General features: G+C 42.5%; 1 protein-coding gene across 3 annotated transcripts in view; it reads left to right on the top strand.

Moving 5' to 3' along the window:
• LOC147029978 (E3 ubiquitin-protein ligase NEDD4-like) overlaps nt 1-21,765 on the top strand; it is a 325,864-nt gene that overhangs the window by 78,434 nt on the left and 225,665 nt on the right. For all 3 annotated transcript variants that reach the window (XM_085873551.1, XM_085873550.1, XM_085873549.1), the window contains exon 3: nt 20,484-20,565. In XM_085873551.1, coding sequence (XP_085729677.1) covers nt 20,484-20,565 — 82 coding nt within the window. The remainder of the gene's footprint in view (nt 1-20,483; nt 20,566-21,765) is intronic.

Below are 21,765 nucleotides of genomic sequence, written 5' to 3'. Positions count from 1 at the left end.
TCAGTAGAAGAAATATTCAAACCTCCATCATTTGAGTGTGTATATATATATATATATATATATATATATATATATATATATATATATATATATATATATATATATATATATATATATATATATATATATTAAATAGTTTGGATGTCAGAGGCAAGCACGACTAGTTTGTTGAGCATTTCATTCCATGCAATCCCACAGAAAGGCATTCACATACAGACAAACCTTTTATTGGTGTGGTCGATGCATGGTATCACATGGCTTTGGTCAAACACCAGGTATTCTTAGATGTGAAAATGTAGGAACCAGTTTTGTCGAGTGATGAACCAAACTACACATTGTTCATGTCTATTGACAGTGCAAATGGCATTTGTTGGAATCATAACAGCAACGATACCAAAATGTGCTGTTGATGGTCGAGTCATGAGAATTGCACTATTGTTTGCAGTCGTGGCACCTTCTTTCCTTTTCTCAAATTTTGAACTTCATTCAAAATGTGTAAAGATTACTAAATTGTGCAAATCACAAAAATGCAAGCAATTGTTGATTTTTTTTTTTTAACTGGAAAAGTTTGGAGTTGTACTGTAAAAATCTGGACTTGATAGTCGGTAAAGCCAACATTTTGGTGAGAATCCACTCGCCTTGGTCACGGCAGATCTTAAAGTGAAGAAGAAGCTTGAGCTTTGGCTTTACCGACAAGTAAGTCCAGCTCTTTTCAATTGCAAACTTTTACTGTTTTGTTTTAATTTGACTGGATGAATAATAACATCCTGCATCGATTAGTTTGTGATTTTGTTTGAGGAATGGTTTTTGAGCTCTGAAAGCTTAATGACCCAGGCACATGATTGTTTGATTTGCCATTCATTCATTCATTCATATGCAGTGCCTCGCTGGTTTGCATCATTTCATGGGGTGGAGTAATGCTGCTGATGGATTGCCACCAAGAGATTGGGGCAGGAATTTGACCAAGGTACACAAGAATACACAAGGAACTTAGATTCAGGAGGAAGCCATTCAACCTATCAAACCTGTGCTGCATCTACACCATCTATCTATAATTCCAGAAATGTGTGTGTGTGTGTCTGTCTGCGACCGCCGTTTCTCGACGACCGCCAGGCCGATCTTATTGAAACTTGCCAGGAATATTGCCGGAGACCCGTGGATGTGCCTTTTCGAGGTTTGATATCGATCGGACGAGCGGTTCCCAAGTTACGGCCATTTATCTGTCGACCAATGACAAGACATGGTGCTATGACGTCACGAATGACGTCACAATTAATGTTTATTTATTTATTTTTTGCACGATTGACGGTCCGATCTGATTGAAACTTGCCAGGAATATTGCCGGGGCCCCGCAGATGTGCCTTTTCAAGGTTTGATATTAATCGGACGAGCGGTTCCCAAGTTACGACCATTTATCTGTCGACCAATGACAGGACACGGTGCTATGACGTAACGAATGACATCACAATTAATGTTTATTTATTATTTTTTTTTTATAATTTCTTTTGCACGATTGAAACTTGCCAGGAATATTTCTGGGGACCCGCGGATGTGCCTTTTCGAGGTTTGAGAGAGAGTCTGCACATACTGCAGCAATGCCAACCCTCCCGATTTCATCGGGAGGCTTCCGAAAATTCACCCAAACTCCCGCCCTTACGATCACTATCCTTATCCTCCCGAAATTTTGATATTTTTGCACTGTTCACTAATCAGAATGTACTGGTATGAGAATTGAATGAAAAGCATCGTCTGCTACGTATAGCATGTGGTAACTCCATAACGTTCGCTGCTACCAAATTGTACGTAAAAAATTGCAAATTCAAATGAGGAGCAGCGAAACATTGGGTCTGGATCTCGCTTATGCGATCATGCACTGAGATTTAGTGCATGCGGTATGTGTGCAATACAGTGCATGCGGTATGTATGCACAGTGTATATGCATGCGATACGCTCACTGCATGCAGCTGGGCCCCGTACCAGCCCGGCGGTCGCGACCACCGTGCGGTGTTTAACAGCCGCTAGAGTTCTACGAGTCGCGCTGCAGCTTTGGAACATCGACTTCGAAGTTACCGATGCTTCAAGCCCTCGATGTTGATTACGAAATGGCAGAAAAGAAGCTTACGAAGACCAAGAAATGGTCTCAGAAGTACAAGACCGAATACAGTCTCCAATACCCGTGTATTCGAAAGTCTGAAAGAGGAATTCATCATGCGTATTGTACAGTATGCAGCGTTGATATTTCAGTTGAGCACGGAGGTCGCGATGATATTCGGAAGCACGTTGGAAGCAAACGGCACACAGACATTGCAAAGGAGAGATCTTCGAGCACGAGTACCGGTACACTTCTGAATTATTTCACCAAACAAGGGACAAGCGAGGAAGAGGATGTTACCCGAGCGGAACTTCTCTTTAGTGGATTTATTGTGGAACATAACTTGCCCATATCAGTCTCAGATCATGCTGGACCTCAATTTCAAAAGATGTTTCCAGATTCAAAAGTTGCTTCAAAGTATGGATGTGCAAGAACAAAAACTTGCAATATGTGCAAGATGTGCAAGAACAAAAAATAAAAATAAAAAATAAAAAATAAAAAAAAAACAAGAACAAAAAGCAAGAAAAAAAAAAGAAAAAAAAAAAAAAAAAAAAAGAACAAGAACAAAGAAGAAAAAAAGAACACTGGTCAACAATTTTTTACTTTCTGAATGTTGTCTAGATTTCTACAAGTGAATTAGGGTATTCTGGCACTGCTGAATCAGGAAATGGCATCCGTTTCTCTCCATCAGGTCAGGTTTTTGTGCTAAGTTGATTTGAAAAAATCAGATCTTGTGACAAAATCAATTACATTTTTGTGGCATTATCAGCTGATTTTTGTCAACACATATCATCCTAAACATGTTTTTAAGAAAAAAAATGTTTTGCCAACAACATTTATTGATTACATGATAGAAACATCGATTACTGTCATCTGAATGGTGGGCATTGATAAAGGTAAGTACAAGTAAATTGCATGTTGCATCACCACTGTTCAAACTTCAGGGCTTGAACTTCCGTTTCTTCGAACTCCTGGAATGTTCAGCGGCAGGGAGGTCTCTCTTCAGATTCCAACAGTAGTCAGCCATCATGACTGCGTCCCAGCGACCCTGATACCTGGTCTCCATCTCCTTCATGTCCTGATGGAATCTCTCCCCCTGCTCGTCACTCATTGAACCCAGGTTCTCAGGAAACCGGTTCATATGTGAAAATAGGTAGTGCATCTTGATGCTCATGTTGCAGCCCAGGTTTCTGAAAGCAGTCAGCATGTTGTTGACAAGTTCTGCGTAGTTTCTGGCCTTATTGTTGCCAAGAAAGTTCTTCACTACCAAAACAAATGTCTTCCACGCTTCCAGTTCCACTTCTTTCATTGAGTTTTTGAACTCTGGATCTCTGATGAGCTGACGGATCTGAGAACCATCAAAGATGCCAACTTTCAACTTCTCCATGGTCAATCCTGGAAAAGCCTGGCACAAGTAAGTGAAGCAGTCACCATCTTTGTCCAGAGCCTTGGTGAACTGCTTGATTAAGCCGAGCTTGATGTGCAGCGGTGGGAAGAGTATTCTGTCTCTGTCCACCAGAGGGTCGTTGATGACGTTCCTTTCTTTGCATGGCACCAATTCCTCCCGCACAGGCCAGTCCTTCTTCGTGTAATGCTGAGCACGGTCCCTACTATCCCACATGCACAGAAAACATGGGTACTTGGTGAAGCCAGACTGTTGTCCCAACAAAAAGTTCACCATCTTCAGGTCAACACAAATAAACCACTTATGCTGATCATAACCAATTTTCTCCAGCACGTACTTCACCGCTTCATACTTCTCCTTCAGTATAGTCGAGTGAGCGATGGGTACAGAGGCAAACTGGTTGCCGTTGTGTAGCAGAACACATTTCAGTGATCGCTTGCTGCTGTCAATGAACAGTCTCCAATCTTTGGGTTCGTACTGTGGCACTCCAAGCTTGAGCAGAAGCGCATGTCATAAATTGGCGCATGTAGGTATTGTACATTCTTCAGAGTTCGTTATTTCAAGAAATACAACTTTTTTGTATCACATTATTACAAAATCTGCCCCATTAACTTTAGTTTTGATCCACGAACTTTATGCTTTGCCTCACCAATTTTTGGAAGATTTTGAGGTTTTATGACTTCAAACTGATCCCTTTTCGACATAATCACCCAGAACTATCGTACCTGAATACTTCTTGTCATATTATTTCCAATCAAAACAATTATTTGACATGACATTTTACCCCCACCAACTTCTTCTAAAATGCTCCACACATGCGTACATGTGAACAAAAATGTAAAAAACGACATGTGGCCATATCTCAAAAACTTGACCTGATTGAACAAAACTAATGTGAGTTTTGGATTCAGCGCATCAGATTCATCCTAAATCAGCTTAAAAAATGCAGACAACAAATTTGTTGTTGACCAGTGTAATTGGTGAGTTGTCAAATGTTACTGCTTCATCTATTGCTGATATTGCTAGACTAGCTCCATTTAGCCTAGCTACAGACGGTAGCAATGACAGTGGTGAGGCCCAGCTATATCCTGTCCTGATTTCGTACTATGACAACAGTGCTGGGATTGTGAAGCAAGGTTTGCTAAGTTTGCCTGCGTGCAAACAAGATTCCACTGGAGAAAACATTTTCAAACTGCTTGATCATGAGTTCAGTGACAGGAAAATTCCGTGGGGAAATTGTGTTTCCTTTTGTGCTGATAATGCCTCTGTCATGGTGGGCAAGCACAAAGGAGTCGCTGCTTATATCCACAAACAAAATCCAGAGTGCTACATCATGGGATGCCCTTGCCATATGATGCACAATCCGGCCAAGAAGGCGGCTCAGGCCTTACCCATTGAATTAGATGACTTTCTCATCGATATTTACTACTACTTGGACAAAAGTAGTAAACGCGTCAAAGGAGTGAAAGCACTGCAAGAACTCTGTGATGCCCCGACACAAGATTCTGAAGCATGTCGCAACAAGGTGGCTGTCCCTTGGTCAGTGCCTAGACAGGCTGATTGAACAGTGGGAGCCACTTCGCCTCTTCTTCAAAGAAGAAGTACGAAGAAAAATGCAACCAACTGTAGCCAAGACTCTAACAACGAGCAAGAAGGACGGCACTGTATCTACTGCCAGTACTGGCACTGCAGGATCAAGCACTCGTGGAGCAGCATTCACCACTACCACTGCAGTATCTGCTGCGAAGAAGACAGCAGGGACAGCACCAAAACCAATGCTGAGAGCAGGTAGCATCACCGGCCCTTCATCACGTTCATCTACAAAGCAGATTCCTTCAGAGTCGAGAAAGACTGTGATAGTCCCATCTACAGGCAAAGAAGGACCCAAGTTAAGTTCTGCTTTTGCCAAATCACTTGATAGAAGCTCAGCAAAACCTTCGAATCAGAGGTCTTCTTCCTTGGCTGCACCTACCTCAAGCTCTCTCCTCAAACGTAAAATTGGATCTGGTACTACGAGTCTGACCTCTTCTGCTGGCAGTAAACGCAAGTGTGATCGCCCTGCGGCTAAGTGTACTACGAGTTCTACAACTAAAAGCGCATCTTCCTCAAACACTGTGCAGGAATCTAGAGAAAAACGTGTCAACAGGATGTTCTTGTCTCCACAAACAAAACTCTATTGTTTCTTCCTTCGATATGCTAACAAGCTTTTTGAGAAGGGGAATCTTCTGCTCCAAAGAGACGAACCCTGTATTCATCTCCTGCACGGAGAATTGAATGGTCTTCTGAAAGATATCTTCGTACGGTTTTTGAAACCATCGGTGTCATCGGTTGCTCTGGTAAATGTACCCTTCTCTGACAGAAATCATCAGAAGAATGATGAGGACCTCATGATTGGGAACGATGCCAAACTGTATATAAGGGAACAAAGGAGTCTCAAGAAATCCACCTTCACTCTGAGTGAGTCAGACATCCAAGGTTTCTTCAGTGCAGTTCGCTCATATTATGTGAAAGCCTGCAATTACATCTTCAAAACCTGGCCGCTAGATGATGAATTAGCCAAGCATGCTCAGGTGCTGGATGTTAAGCTACACCAAGAAGTGGGGTTTGACTGTGTGGAGTTTTTCATCAAGAAATTCCCCTGTCTGTTCAGTGGTGGTGATAGTGACATAGACAGTCTTGAGAGTGAATTCGCTCACTACCAGGCAGACGCCTCCATAGCTACAATTGCTACTGAGACAGTGAGAGTGGATGAGCAGTGGCATCGGATTTCACAGCTCATGGATCCCTGCACTGGTGCCAAGAAGTATCCTAATTTGAGCAAAGTGATGAAGGGAATCTTGGTCATTCCTCATTCGAACGCATCATGTGAGCGGGCACTCAGTCTTGTACGGAAGAATCATACTGAATTTCGTCCCAATTTGAGTGTCAAAACCCTGGAAGCTCTCTTAATTGAAAAACTAGCTCATAACACCCCTTGCTACCAGAGAGAATACAGCAAAGACATAATCAGAAGGGCTAAAAGAGCCACACAGCTGTCACTCAGCAAAGCTGCCATGGAAAAAGCAAGCAGCAGTAGTACCAGCCAGTAAGGTAAGAAAAATATTGCTTCTTTTGTGCTTTTTGTTAATCTTTGATTGTCCCCTAACTTACTAATATTAACATACATGTAACATTAAAAAGTGCACAATTTTCCCCTTTTTTTGTTCAAAAAGTGTGAATTCTTAACATGTTAAATGCTCCAAAATAGGGCTCAGAGGGCACCAGAGAGCGTCTAGAACCCCAGAGCTTCCAGGGCCCTAAGGCGGGCCCTGGACCCCGCCGCAAGGGTCGAGCGCTCCGCGCTCGAGATGTGCGCTTCGCGCACATTATTTGGTGTCGGTTGAAAATCCTCCCTAATTCTGATTTCCAAAAGTTGGCATCTCTGATACTGGCACGCACCTACGGGCCCGCCCCTACGGGCCCGTACTAGTATCAATTAAATCCAATAAACTTAAATTTACTTGGGGAGGGGTGGAGGAATTGGGATGAGAACAGTGGGGCATGCACAGACATCACCATAGTATTTTATATGCATATCTATACTAATAAATGTCAGTGTGTCAGTCAGTCAGTCAGTCAGTGTGTGTCTCCATAACTCCAAAATCATAAAACCTAGCTGCCTGACACGTTGCAGAAACTCCAAGGAAGTGCATGAGTGAAAATTGAGTGTTTGGGTTAATTTAAACACCCTTTTTCAAGATAATTAACAGCCTTATTTAATTGTATCCATTAGCAGGCGCAACCTCAGACACCTCGTTCTCGATGGGGGGGGGGGGGGGGTCTTAAGGCGCATCCTCAGTTACCTCACTGGGGTCTTAATTCATCATTTTGTTTGGCCTGCTCAATACTGCCTTGAGTTGGAACAGGTCTTAACCATTTATTAACAATAAAACGCTTTAAAATGTTTTTTTTTTTTTCCACTTTCCTCAGTGATATCATCGAATGCCTCATCTACATACCTCCAAATCGCCGTATACTTCGCTTTTCGAAGTGCTATAGCTTGTATGAAAATAATAATTAATTCCAGCAAAAACAATTTGGTAAGATTGATCTCGTATTTGTTTCTATTATTTTGACAAAATTGAATATGGTAAAACCACCACTTTCATTGTTTTGAACTCTATGGACATTGTATCATTAACCAAGTAGCAATTTTGTAATAAATGGCATGTCAAGAGATTGCAGCCAAGGCTCTTTATAAATAAATAAATAAATAATGAAATGCTGAAATTTATACTATTTGATTGATAAAGTGCAATTATTGGGTTCACATTGAGCGGGTTGGATCTATGTACATAGCTCAGTGTTGTAAACCCTTCTCTTACCGCTTCACTCATGACTTCACGGTGACGGTTCAAAGCAATGCAATTTATTGGGATGCTGAGCCTTCCTTCTCAAGCCTTTTGGTACTCTTGGATGCAGTTGTTCTTGTCTCAGGCTGTTTCCCAGCTTGTAGCAGAAAGCTAGTCTTCTCTCCAACCATACTTATTTGCTGTGCCCAAATTTTCCACAGTGCGTTTTGAGCTCAGGCGTAGTTAACCATGATAGACAGATAAGTCTTTTCCCGAATATAGTGCAGTTGCAATCCCACTTTACCAGTGATAAGACAGTCAGTGATTAATTCCTGGCTCTGTGCCAACCCCAGAGTGCATCTCCTTGAAAATGAAAATGGCGTTTCCACTAATGCTTTTTAATCTGTATGTGTACGCAGACATTCAGTACTTACTGGGTTAATTTGTAATGACTTATTTATTTTTCCTTTTCTTCCTTGGTTACCACTTGCAAAGAACCTTTCCTATGGACAGATTAATCCATCCACTTCCATTTTGTCGAAATGCTTATGCAATTTGTAGAGGGTCACATATAAGTGCAGTTATACGGCCCTCAGGACTACCACGAGTGAGCATGGACTTGCGATGCATATGCATTATGTGGATGCAGGTGTAGTTTTTAAATGGTTGCATACGAGTGCGGTTATGTGACGCTCGGGGCTCCCGCGAACGAGGACTTGTGATGCATATGCATAATGTATATACGTACGAAATTAGTAGATGGTCGCATATGAGTGAAGTTACATGGCCATCGGGGCTCCCGTGACTCAGAATTCTCCTGGATTTTTTGGGTTTGTATACAAAATGGACCGATATGATGAGGCTGACTATGGATACCAAAAGAGACCTGGGCCATATACTAATTCTGGGTGGTCATGCTCAGTGACCCTATTCCTACCAGGCAACACTGTGATACACAATTACATGGAGAGAATTGGGAATTGTGAGAGAAAAAGGGAAAGAGAAGACAAAAGAAGAAAAGGAGAGAGGAGAGGAAAAGTGAGAGTGAGGAGAGGTAAAAACAGAGGGGGAGGATTTAAAAGTTGTAAGAGATGGGAGGTCTAAGTGAATGAAAAGTGCTCATTGATTCTGTAGGTACGTGCCAATTTTGTAGATCCTGCCAACATACCTCCTGTTTATAAGACTATTTTGAAGGTGCTCTTTGCGCTTACGACTGTCCGTGGTGCTGAAATGGAGAAAAGCACTGGAGACTGCTATGTGATTAAACAAATTTTCAGGAAGGTTTAAGTGCCAAGTAATTGGCTTGGAGAGGTCTGTGCTATTTGTTCGGACATTGAGCAAGTGTTCACAGAAGCAATCACCAAATTTTTGCTTGTTTCACTGATGTTGACCACCTTGCACGAAAAATAACCCAAATCAAAAGACGAGTTATGGGAAGTATTGCAGAATTCATGGTACAACTTCCCAATGGAATTCTCGGACATCTGTTGGTTTTGTATGAAAAATGTGACACCAAATATTGAAATTTCATGTATTAATATTCTAAAATACAGTCCAATTAATTTTTGTTTCTTTCATAAAATGATAATTATAACCTTTTTTATTTATCAAAATATGTCAATGATGATGAAATTGTTTATTTTCAAGGTGGATTACCATCTTTTTGCACAGTAGTGTTTGTATATATGTGTGTATATATATATATATATATATATATATATATATATATATATATATATATATATATATACATACATACATACATACATACATACATACATACATACATACATACATACATACATACATACATACATACATACATACATACATACATATATTGTTGTGGACCCTGGGTCAGGGGCAAGAATACCACGAGGGGGGAAAGCTACCTTGGGTTCTTTCCAGACTCTCCGGAGTCGCAGGCTGTTGCACACGAATAATTCCGTGACGCGGCGGATCGTTCATCAACCGTGAACGCCAATAACTCAACCACGTGACTTCGGCTCCTCCGTCTCATGAATACCGGTTACCTAATGGTCACGTGATCTAATTACCGGGGGACACGCCCTTGGTACGCCTTGTTCAAACCGAATCACTTTTCCAGATCAGATGCAGCCGAGCGTAATTGCCCAAAGACGTACCGGCTAGAAAAACAGATTGTTGGGGGTTAACGTCCCGACTAGTCTAGGATACGGACCATGCTGGATCAATGAAGGAAAAGACGAAAACGAGCTGGGAACATTTCTACACAAGCATTTATTTGCAATTAAGTGAGGAAAGGTATGGGGGTTTATTATTATGTACAACAGGGATAGCAAGGAATTCATGGGGTGCAACAAAAGGCAAGAAATTTACAAAAGCAGACACAGAGCAGACTTATCCCGTTAGAACTTCTGCAATCTTAACTTATGCTACGACAGGCACCAAACACACACACACACACACACACACACACACACACACACACACACACACACACACACACGTTTGATAGCCCAGAAAGAGAAAAAGGTGAGGATAAGCGCCCTCAAAATACCTGGCGCAGTCGGCTGACCAACACTGCCCTGGACGCTTTGGGAGGGGGAGGTGGGAAAGTTACTGGTGTCTGCAATGTGTGAGTGGGAGGTGTGATGCATGTGACGTGAGGGGTGCGGTGTCATGCAAGAGGAAAATGTGATTGCATATCAGTAATGCATTCTTCTTTGTGTGTCCACAGTAGACGGTATAGAGAGAAGGAAGATCCCTCACCTTGCTGTGTGTAGATCAGTATATGTAAGTGTGTATCTCCGTGGGACGCTCCGCCTGAGCGTTCCCACCTCGTGATATGGCACGTTATCTCCTGCTTATTTACTCGCTGGGGCTCGTGGAAACGTGCGCTCCGCACTGGTCTGTCTGGCCTCGTGGGGGTGGCGGGACGTCGACAACTCGGCAGGGAGTCTCGAAGGACTGCTGTCACCTCGAAGATGAAGAAGAAGCTTTGTGAGAAGAAGAGCTCTCTGGACGGCAATCGCACACCAATCATGTTTTGAAGAAGAGGCTCTAATCCAATGGCTCCACGCTACCCCCTTTTTTAAGCCCCGGGCGAAGGGAGGGGCGAGGACCGGAAGGCGACGTGCTGTGGCACAAATCCTGTTCCTCTATTGGGTCACAGCAGCCCGAGCCACACCCTTCCAGGTTCCGAGACTGGAAACCTTCTCAGATGCCGACCGGCTTCGGCACGTCCCGGAGCTCCTGACTTCACATGAGGGCATGCTCCTCAAGCTGGCACCCTGGCCCTGAACGTGCACCGAGTGTAGTCTGAATGTCGGATGGCAGCGGATTTTCTCCACCACCCACGGGCTCCTTCATGAGCCAAAATGCACACCCGAGACCCGAAACAAACTCCCGGATCGCTCTTCCCACGACCCCTCCTCATTGCCCCACTTATTGGTTCATTGTTTGACCCTGTGGTAGAAACTTGAAGTAGACGATGTCCTTTTTGTCAAAAAATGCGATGAGCATCACCTTGACCTTCGACTTGCACATCCTTGCTCTCTTTGGTCTTTGTTCTGCCGGACTTTTCCACTGACGACTCTGCCGTTTGGTCTCGGGGTTGTATTCGAATATCCACGATTCATCGCCAGTAATGACTCTCCTGAGCAAGTCTGGATCGTCCTCGAGGCACTCGATAATGTCTTGACAGACAGTGACTCTTTGCTGTTTATGGTCCTCGGACAACAGCTTGGGGACCATCTTTGAGCACACCTTGCGCAATTCGAGATTTTCAGTGATGATGCTCCAGACAGTGTCCTTGTTGATGGAAAGTTCCTCAGCAATCATCCGCACCGTGAGTCGACGATCTGCGCTCACCATCTGCTTCACACGCTCTATGTTGTCCGCTGTTCTGCTCGTTGAAGGTCTTCCAGACTGTGGATCGTCTTCAACGTCCTCCCGTCCCTCTTTGAACCTCTTGTGCCATTCAATTGCACGTGTACGTGACATCGTTTCTTCCTCATAGACTTGCTGCAGCATTGCGAAGGATTCGGAAGGTGTTTTTCCAAGCTTGGCAAGAAACTTCAGATTGGCTCTCTGCTCACGACTCGTAGCGCGACGACTCAGACGAGACGTGTAAAACACGACCTGTAAATAATCACACAATGAGTGCAGTCAACCATCACAAATCATATATATATATATGTATATATATATATATATATGTATATATATATGTATATATATATATGTATATATATATATATATATATATATGTATATGTATATATATATGTATATGTATATATATATGTATATGTATATATATATGTATATATATATGTATATGTATATATATATGTATATGTATATGTATATGTATATATATATATATGTATATATGTATATATATATATATATATATATATATATATATATATATATATATATATATATATATATATATTACTGGAATGTTGCAAAAGACTGACGCAACCCGTTCATTCAAGTTGTGTAAGTGGAGCACACAGCAGGCTCAGCCGCGTTACTTTTTATACGGACCTCATATACAGTATATGTATGTATGTATATATATATATATATATATATATATATATATATATATATATATATATATATATATATATATATATATATATATATATATATATATATATATATATATATATATATATATAGTAAGTCGTCGACTTTCGACTGATCGACTTTACGACCACGCCCGCAACCACGATATGTACTGTATGTCTGGCAGCACGAGAGTTGCCCAGCTGGGCATACGACAGTTACCGCCCCAGCACCCGGCAGTGCTAGCGTGTTAGCGTGGTCCTGGTATAGCGCAGTTTATCCGTATCCATTTGTCTTAAAATTGTACTCCAAACCCCCAAGATGTCTACCAAGAGGAAATTATCTTTGTCTACTCCTCAACCTGCCAAGAAGGAAAGAAAGGCCATTGATTTCGCCATGAAAATGCAGGTGATCAAACAGTCCGAAGGAGGAAAGAAAGTGATTGCGATCGCACGTGATCTTAAGTTATCACACTCTATTGTGTTGATGATTTTGAAAGATAAAGAAAGGATTCGTGAAGCTGTGAAAGGTTCTGCACCCATGTGATCGACAGTTATAATGATGCAACGGACCGGGCCCATCCACAAAATGGAAACATTGTTGCATGTTTGGATGGAAGATCAGATCCAAAAACGGACACCTTTAAGCCTTTTTGCTGTGCAGACGAAGGCTAGAAGTCTATCTCAGACTTTGAAAGAGCGTGCCGGAGAAGACTACAGTCAAGAATTTGTAGCAAGTACTGGCTGGTTCAAAAGATTCAAGAAAATATTCCAAATTCATAATGTTCGAGTGACTGGAGAAGCAGCGAGTGCAGATGAGGAAGGAGCTCGTAAGTTTGTTGAAAGTCTGGATGAAATAATTACGCAAGAGGGGTATCAAGCAGAGCAGATTTTCAATGTGGATGAGACTGGATTGTTTTGGAAACGGATGCCAACATGCACTTACATCCACAAAGAAGCCAAAAGCATGCCTGGATTTAAAGCATTTAAGGATAGGGTGACGTTGCTGCTTGGTGGGAACATCGCGGGTTTTAAGCTGAAGCCTTTCTTAATTTATCACTCGGAAAACCCACGGGCGTTCAAGAACGTGAACAAGCACACACTGCCCGTCTACTTTTGTTCGAACGCTAAAGCATGGATGACGCAGGCACTCTTTGAAGACTGGTTCCTGAATTGTTTTATTCTTCAAGTTCGTGAATACTGTTTGGAGAGAGGAATTCCTTTCAAGATTTTATTGATACTGGACATGCGATATTGATACTGGACAGATAATGCGACTGGACATCCACCTCATCTCGCTGATCTTCATCCCGATGTGAAAGTGGTTTTTTGCCGTCAAACACAACTCTACTTATCCAGCTTATGGACCAAGGTTCGATTGCTGCATTCAAGGTGAACTATCTCCGACTACCTTCGCCCGAGCCATAGCCGCTTTAGATGCCGACTCAGAACTATTGTTGCAAGTCTTTTGGAAACAATACATCATTTATATGTGTATCAAGAATCTCGCTACCGCCTGGGAGGCTGTGACTGAGAAGTGCATGAATGGGATTTGGAAAAAGTGTGTTAAGCACTATGTTAATACTTTTGCTGGATTTGACAGTGAACATGAACTTGAAAGTGTTCGGGGAAAAAATACTAGAACTGGAAAAAGACCTTTCTTTGGACTGTGAAGTGGAAAATGTCGAGGAGTTGCTAGACCAAGAATCTGGAGAACTTGCAATTGAAGAGCTAATCAAATTGGAAGAAGAAAGAGTGGTGGAAGAGGAAAGGAGAGAAGAAGAGGAGGAAGAGCAACGATTTGCATGGATTGAACGGATGGCACACGATGTTTTTCGTCCGTATCGTGAAATTTGCGAGGAGAAAAAGAAACAAACAATTCAGACAAAGCTCACCATGTTTACGAAAAAAGCAACTCCTCCGGTTACCCCGAGTGCTGCCCCAGCTGATAACATCGACGATCCACAGCCAAGCATCAGTGACCAATAACATGTTTTGTATTTTTTTTATTTAGTATGTTTTGTAACTACTGTAAAATGTTTTCTATTTTTTGTATTTTCGTAATGTTTTTGCAAATATTAAACCAATTGTACTGTAGTATGCAGTGTTTGACTTAAACCTGACGGACGTAAAAAACGTTATACAGTAACAATAAAAATGGTTTTTATAACCATGGTTATAACAATAATGAGCAAAGAAAATGTTAATAAAATATGACTTACAGATGATTATTATAAGCATTATACAGTATAACATACGGTCATTTTTGCATAGGCCTATACACTATATATAAAGGTAAAAATAAGGGTTGGCCGACTTGCGACTAAATCGACTTACGACTGGTAGGTCGTAACCGATCGCGGTAGTCGACGACATACTATATATATATATATATATATATATATATATATATATATATATATATATATATATATATATATATATATATATATATATATATATATATATATATATATATAATATATTGTTGCGGATTTGGAAAGCTATCACACTCAACATTCAGGTCCTTTAGGTCAGTTATATCGGTAAGTACATGTTGCCAGTTTGGGTCCCGACCCTAGTCTAATGGGTAATTTAATGTTCCTGTGCTGTGAAGTTGTTTTAAATAGTCAGGTTTTCTTTTCGTTTATTTTCACACCGCCGACATCACCGCCGACCACACCGCATTGCCCTCGCCTTTGCTTCGCTTCCTTCACCTCGCTCTGGCTCACGTCGGGTAGGCGGAGCCCTGCAGAACAATGTTGCTTGGCTTCCCGTGCTAGGGGCGGGTCCAAGTGATGTCACCACGCCACCTGGCCAATTGGGGGGTTTGCCACCCGTTTTAGCGAATGAGAGGAATGATGAGGGCGCATGCGCAGAAGGTCGTCCGGTGTGGAGAGGGCAGAGTTCAGGGAGGAGCCACGTGGTGGCCCTCGACCAATCGGCGTGCAGTGGGTGGGGTGACCGTGACTCAGCCAATCCGGGCCCGCGAAGGGAGAGGGCGGAGTTGCGAGGAGGCACCCCTCTCGCCACTTCGAAGCGGGGGAGATAAAAATAGCGCGGTCTGCGCGTGCGCTGGCGTTCTGTTCTGTCAGGCGCGTTCTGCGCATTGTTCTTCGGCGTGTTCGTGCGCGGTTCTCCGGCCGTCCTGGTCGCGCACGAGTTCGGGAACGCGTCTGCGGACGGAGGGTTTTCTCCCAGCAGCCTGCGCCCTGCCGGCTCCGCAAGCTTGGATCGTGCAAGGGGTCCAGTTCGGCCCCGAGGACCTGGTCCTCGAAGACAGCACGAGGCGGAAAGGTCCTAGGTAGACCCTGGCTCTCAGCTCCACTATCATCCGAGCTGAAGGCCGAAATAAAGGCGTGTGTGTGTGTGTGTGTGTGTGTGTGTGTGTGTGTGTGTGTGTGTGTGTGTGTGTGTGTGTGTGTGTGTGTGTGTGGTGCCGGTCTTATAAGTAACAAACTTTAAGTGCATTTTTGCCTGTACAAATGTTCACCTCTCATTTCTTTTAGCCGGTTTAGTTCTGCCTCTTGCGTGCTCCCCCAATTCCCCCCATTATTGTCAATAAATATCCCCAATTGTTGAATGTACTCAGCTCGTCATGTCCATTTCTGCCATTGACTGGGTGTGTCGTGCGTGTGAGGGATTAGCTGGCAGTTGGGCCACGGTAACGAGATAATCGGGCCGACGGAACTTGGTGATTGAAACCGCTCGGCATCGCACATGGAACGGGCTCGCTTCAGCGGCTTGTTTCCGTACTAGTTTCGGTGAGGGTGAAATTCCCCGGTAGCTGGACCACGTGGGTAATTAGGTAAATTGAAGTTGGCAATTAACCCTACCCCACGTGGTCTACCCATTGGCATATTTCGGTCCAAGATAACCAGGACCCGTCAACCCTGGACTTCTCCGGGCTGGTGATCTGAAATTCTGGGCGATCGAGCCGAGACGACACCACTGCTCCATCTGGTGGTCGTACTTGTGGCGACGCACCGGCGGAAAACTACAACAATATATATATATATATATATATATATATATATATATATATATATATATATATATATATATATATATATATATATATATATATATATATATATATATATATATATATATATATATATATATATATATGTTGTGTGTGTGTGACGCACGCACGCAGACGCACATTGATATTTATTAGAATTCATCATGCTCCACACATTTTGATACATACAACGATATAGATCGATCGATCCAGTCCTGAGCTGGAGTTCATTTCTTGGGTGTGGTGTTCTTCATGTACACTGGTGTATTCCTGCTATGAATTTCATTTGAAAAGTGTCTTGCATATAGAATTGGAGCCATTGGGTTGTTGTTTTATTTTTGTTTGCCATATTTTCTTGTATTAAATGCCTTTGGGCTTGATGCCTTTGTAGCTCAACCTCCCCCTGATCCCACCCCTCCACCCGCCCCCCTCCTCCCCTCCTCCATCTCCAACTCCACTTGCAGCTCTCAAGGGGTTTTTCTGTTTATTCCTCTCTATCATTTCAGCAGCTTGCTATGGTTATATTGTGTTGTGGCTTATATTGGATGTGCTTTCAATATTGATCAAAGGAATGCTAAGTGTTACACCTGGGAGCTATTTGTACAGTTAGGCTGGTGGTCATAGAGAGAGGCTGGATTTACCTGTTTTCTTATTTAGGCGGTAGACAGAAATTAGCATGATATCAAGGATATACTGTGCAAGCATATACAAGAAACGTCAATGCAGTAGGAGGCCATTGGTCCCATCAATCCTATGCAATCATACCACTATTGTTAGGACTTTTAAAGGATACTGGTTCTGGGGATTGAAATAGATCTTGAGCAACACAAAGCATTCCACAGCCGCAGCACCCAACGGAGAGGCGAAGCATCCAGTGGGGCGAAGAGAGCAGAGAGCAGAGCAGCGAGATTCAGTACTTCACAGAGAGGAGAAAAAATAACTATTCCCTAACTAATGCCTATGTCAACTTTGCCCCTCTCACGGCATACATAAGAACAGCACAACTTCACTCCTAACGGGTCCCCTGATTACAGAAAAAAGTTCTAACTACACGAAGCACGCTAACTTAACATCTGTCTAACACTTGGTTTTTCAAACCTGGGGGCGGTTTTATCGTGACCATGATCTGGACTTCGGAAAGTTTCTTGGATTATACAACAGACGACGCTCCAGCAATGTTAGGAGTGCGTTTTGGATTCAAGGCTAAATTGCTTTAGGTGGCTCTTCAGACCTCCATGGTACACTGCATGATTCACCGAGAAGCGCTCGCCTCTCGTACTTTGCCAGAAACCTTGCAGAGCGTGCTCTCAGAAGTCGTAAAAATGGTGAATCGCATCAGATCGAGCGCCCTCAAAACTAGGTTATTCAGGCTATTCTGCCAGGAGATGGACGCCGACCATAAGAATTTACTGTTCTACACTCAAGTCAGATGGTTTTCTCGAGGAAACCTTCTTCTGCAAGTTTACGAGCTCAGAGATGAACTGAAGGAGTTCCTATGCACACAAGGGAAAACGGCATGGGTAGCGTTGCTTGAGTCAGACTCTTGGCTGTCAGAACTGTGCTCTCTCGTTGACATCTTTGAACGTCTCAATGTCCTCAACCGCTCCCTCCAAGGTAAAGACGCCAACCTCATGATTTTTCACGACATAATGAGCGGATTTCTGGCGACTATAAAATTACTGGCAGAAAAAGCAGCTGTTAAGCGTTTCAGCCCTTTCCCCCGTCTGGTGGAGCATCTAACGACCTGCCAGTACGATGATACTGAGCTCGACAGTCTTTCTGGGGAGATAGCACGTCACCTTCGGTCACTCATTGAACAGTTCGAGCACTATTTCCCTGAGCTGGATGTGCAGTCCTTTTCTGTGGTTCGGGACCTTTTCACAGCTCCACTGGACTCGATTGCTGATGAAGATGATACAGCACAGGAAGAGCTTGTACAGCTCCAGCAGGATTCAGGAGCACAGGGTCTTGCGCGGACCAATTCGTTTTCGACATTCTGGTGCAAAATGCTGCCATCGTACCCGACCTTGTCACGGCGCGCCATTAATGTTCTCATGCCATATCCTTCATCATACTTTTGTGAGCAGTCGTTCTCCACCATGGTGGTGATTAAAACAAAGTACAGAAATCGCCTAGAAATGGAGCATGATATGATCCTGGCATTGTCATCTACTTCTCCACGAATAGAGAAGTTGGTTTCTGAAAAACAGGCTCATCCTTCTCACTGATTTATCTAAATGTCATTCGGACGAAACTTCTGAAACATTCAACTGTACTATTTGGATACTGTCGGCTATTCTCTGTTTACTCGTCAATGAAAACATGGCGATGGTGAATAAAGTAAACAGTAAATGTTCTTGTCATCTGAAATCTTATCTTGTATATTATGAATTGGGTTTTGAATCTTTTGGGTCGCGCCGTGTCGAGAGGTTCTGAAATTGGGTCGCCACTAAAAAAAGTTTGAAAACCACTGGTCTAACATGTACCCCCTCCACTGAAACGATAACTTCTGCTGTGGTTTTCTACTCTGCTTCACAATGTTCTTAATTGTAAAGTAGTTACAACTGCTCACTGAATGAAGTCAAGCATCAAATGCTGTTACATGGGTTTTGAATTCAGAGATTCTGCTGGTGCATTTTGGTGAACTGTTGCTTTTGTGTCTTTATGAAAAATAGTTTTAAGGTAATTTCAGTAAAATGTGTGAACTGTAAATGAAGAGTTAGTTTTCTATTTTTAACACTGTGGCAAGAGCTCTGTTTCACTTGATGATCCGCATTGTGTCTTTCATCACATAAAGCCCGTTTCACTTGCTTTTGTTAAATGGCATGTTTACTCTCACCACTTGAAATCTTCTTTTGTATACAGCGCAAGGCTGCTGTGTTGCATCATAGGCTGGGGGTGTAGCTGTGCTGCTGATGCAATGCCCTCTGATGATTAGGGGTTGAATTTGGAATTTGGCCAGGGTGCCGCTGATGGCTCCACGAAGGACACCATGGGATCTTTAACGCCCACCAACTAATGCCGACAGACGAAACTCACATTTTAACGTCCATCTGAGGAACGGCAAACACATTGATGAAACACTGGGATGACACCTTATTGTTGGGATAAGAATCGTACCCAGGTTAGACAGCAGACGAGTGTCGTACACATGGGCCATCCTGCCAGCCCACCACTTGGAATCTCATGCTGCATTGAGCTCCTTTACTCATGATGTGGATGCCGTCCTTTTGGTCATGGTCATCTGATTGTGCCTTGGGGTGGTTGTGTCCACAGAGCATGCAATAGTATAACAAATTAAATATTATAATTTGTAAATTACCTTTATTTTTTCATGGCTTGTCAGTTTTGCCCTTTCAGTTGCTTCTGCTGATGCTTTCTGAATTTCCCCAACCATCTCTGTCCTTTTATTTCACTTGACATTTTATCTTTCTCTCACTCTCACTCTCTCACACACACACACCATACTCTTCACAGAGGGTTGGTGCTGCCGAAGCAGCTTCCTTCGCAAGGGTTATACTGGTTGGTTTGCCATTGCTTTCCCAGCAGTAGTTGGGGTCGGGATATGGAATTTGGCCATGGTGCCGGCGATAGCTCACCTACTCTTCACAAAGGACACCGTGGGGTCTTTTACATCCACCAACTGATGCTGACAGATGGGATGTCAGTTTAACGTCCATCCGAGGGATGGCACACACACATTGATGAATCACTCTGCCTGTGAAACACCAGGATGACAGTTTATCGTCAGGCCGAGATTCAGACCCAGGCTATACAGTGTCGAGGCGAGTGTGCATACTTCTTGACCATCCTGCCAGCCCATGTTTGCATATGATAGAAAGAAAGAAAATTATGAAGCACTTGTTAGCTGAGACCTGAGTAATTTAAAAGTACTTTTATAATATGTATTTCATTGCCTTTAAATATTGGGTGGTCCCTGAATGGCATGATTTTTTTTTTTTTGTTTGTTTCATTTTCGATCCCCTTTTTTAAATTGTCGAGACATTGCTTTCTTGTGATGTGATTTTTGTGCAAATATACACTGCTTGACGTGTCTTCCACCCTGTTGCAGTGACCCATATGTGAAGATTTCTTTATACGCCTCAGACGTAAATCATGAGATTATCTCCGTGCAGACACGAACTATCAAGAAGGTAAGCAATATGTATATATATATATATATATATATATATATATATATATATATATATATATATATATATATATATATATATATATATATATATATATATATGTAGATGGGTTAATTGGAAAGTAATGTCCAGATACTTACTCCCTTTATGCAACACACACAAGACAACTTGCACAGTTTGACCTTCATTTTCTGATGACATCTTGGAAATATTGTTAAATTGCACATCCTATAATTGCTTTCGATGGGGCTTTTTGTTTTGAGCATGCAAGTTGTGTGAGAATATTGTCATAATCTTTTGTCTGCATTTATTGTAGAAACCTCAACTGGGGAAAAACACCAGTGTTTCAAAGAGTTGAGTGTCTGCTTTGGAATAGGAAGTAAAAGATCGATAGCTAATTGTAAAAATGATCATTGTTGGTCATGCTCTTTTGGGCTTTGAAGCTTGAACCCTCGAGCTTCCCATTTGTGATCAGAAACTGTGCACCTTCAAGCAGGATTCAAATTGCATCGATAATGTTGTAAACCGCAGGGTGAGTGCACCAGCAGTTTTACTGGTCCAAAAAACCTTTTACTGGGCTGATTAAAGGCTTGGATAACTTGAACTTTGTTTTCTGTGAACCTTAGAGAGACAGAGGGAAGGAGGTGTGGGGGAGAGGGAGAGGGGAAGGGAGGAAGGGAGGGAGGAGGGAAAGGGAGCTTGGAGGGGAGGGGAAAGGAATGCAGCATGAGGGGAGGGGAAGAGAAGGCAGCGTGCAGGGATGTTTTGGGGGAGAAAGTGCTTTGAATTGTTGATTGCCAAACTTAACTTGATGCAGACTTTGGTTTCTTTGATTCTGCATTCTTAACCAACACAAATTGGTACTCTCTCTGCTATTTGGTTTTCAAATATTTTAGCATATTGGATGTATTGCAGTCAAGAGCAATGTCTTTTGAATAAAGTGAGCATGCAACTTTCGGACTCTCTTCTTTAATCTTCCCGAAATAGTTCCAAACTGCACTTCAAGACCTTTTGAATGACATGTTGTCAAAACTTTATCAATCAATTTATTGCCTACCCGTGTCCATCAGCAAAGCAATCGGCACACTTTACCGGCCAACTCGAAATCATTGCTATTCATTTAATAGGAACATATCCTTGGGGCGTGTTTAGTTTGCAAGTGATTTACTTTTGCTGCTATATTGCAAACGGGATGTCCCA

This window comes from Eptatretus burgeri, chromosome 3 (assembly GCF_056783735.1).
Source record: "Eptatretus burgeri isolate ZD-2024b chromosome 3, Ebu_testis_v1, whole genome shotgun sequence".
NCBI lineage: Eukaryota > Metazoa > Chordata > Myxini > Myxiniformes > Myxinidae > Eptatretus > Eptatretus burgeri.
The sequence above is the reverse complement of the archived record's forward strand: the minus strand, read 5'-3'. Positions and strand labels throughout refer to the sequence as shown.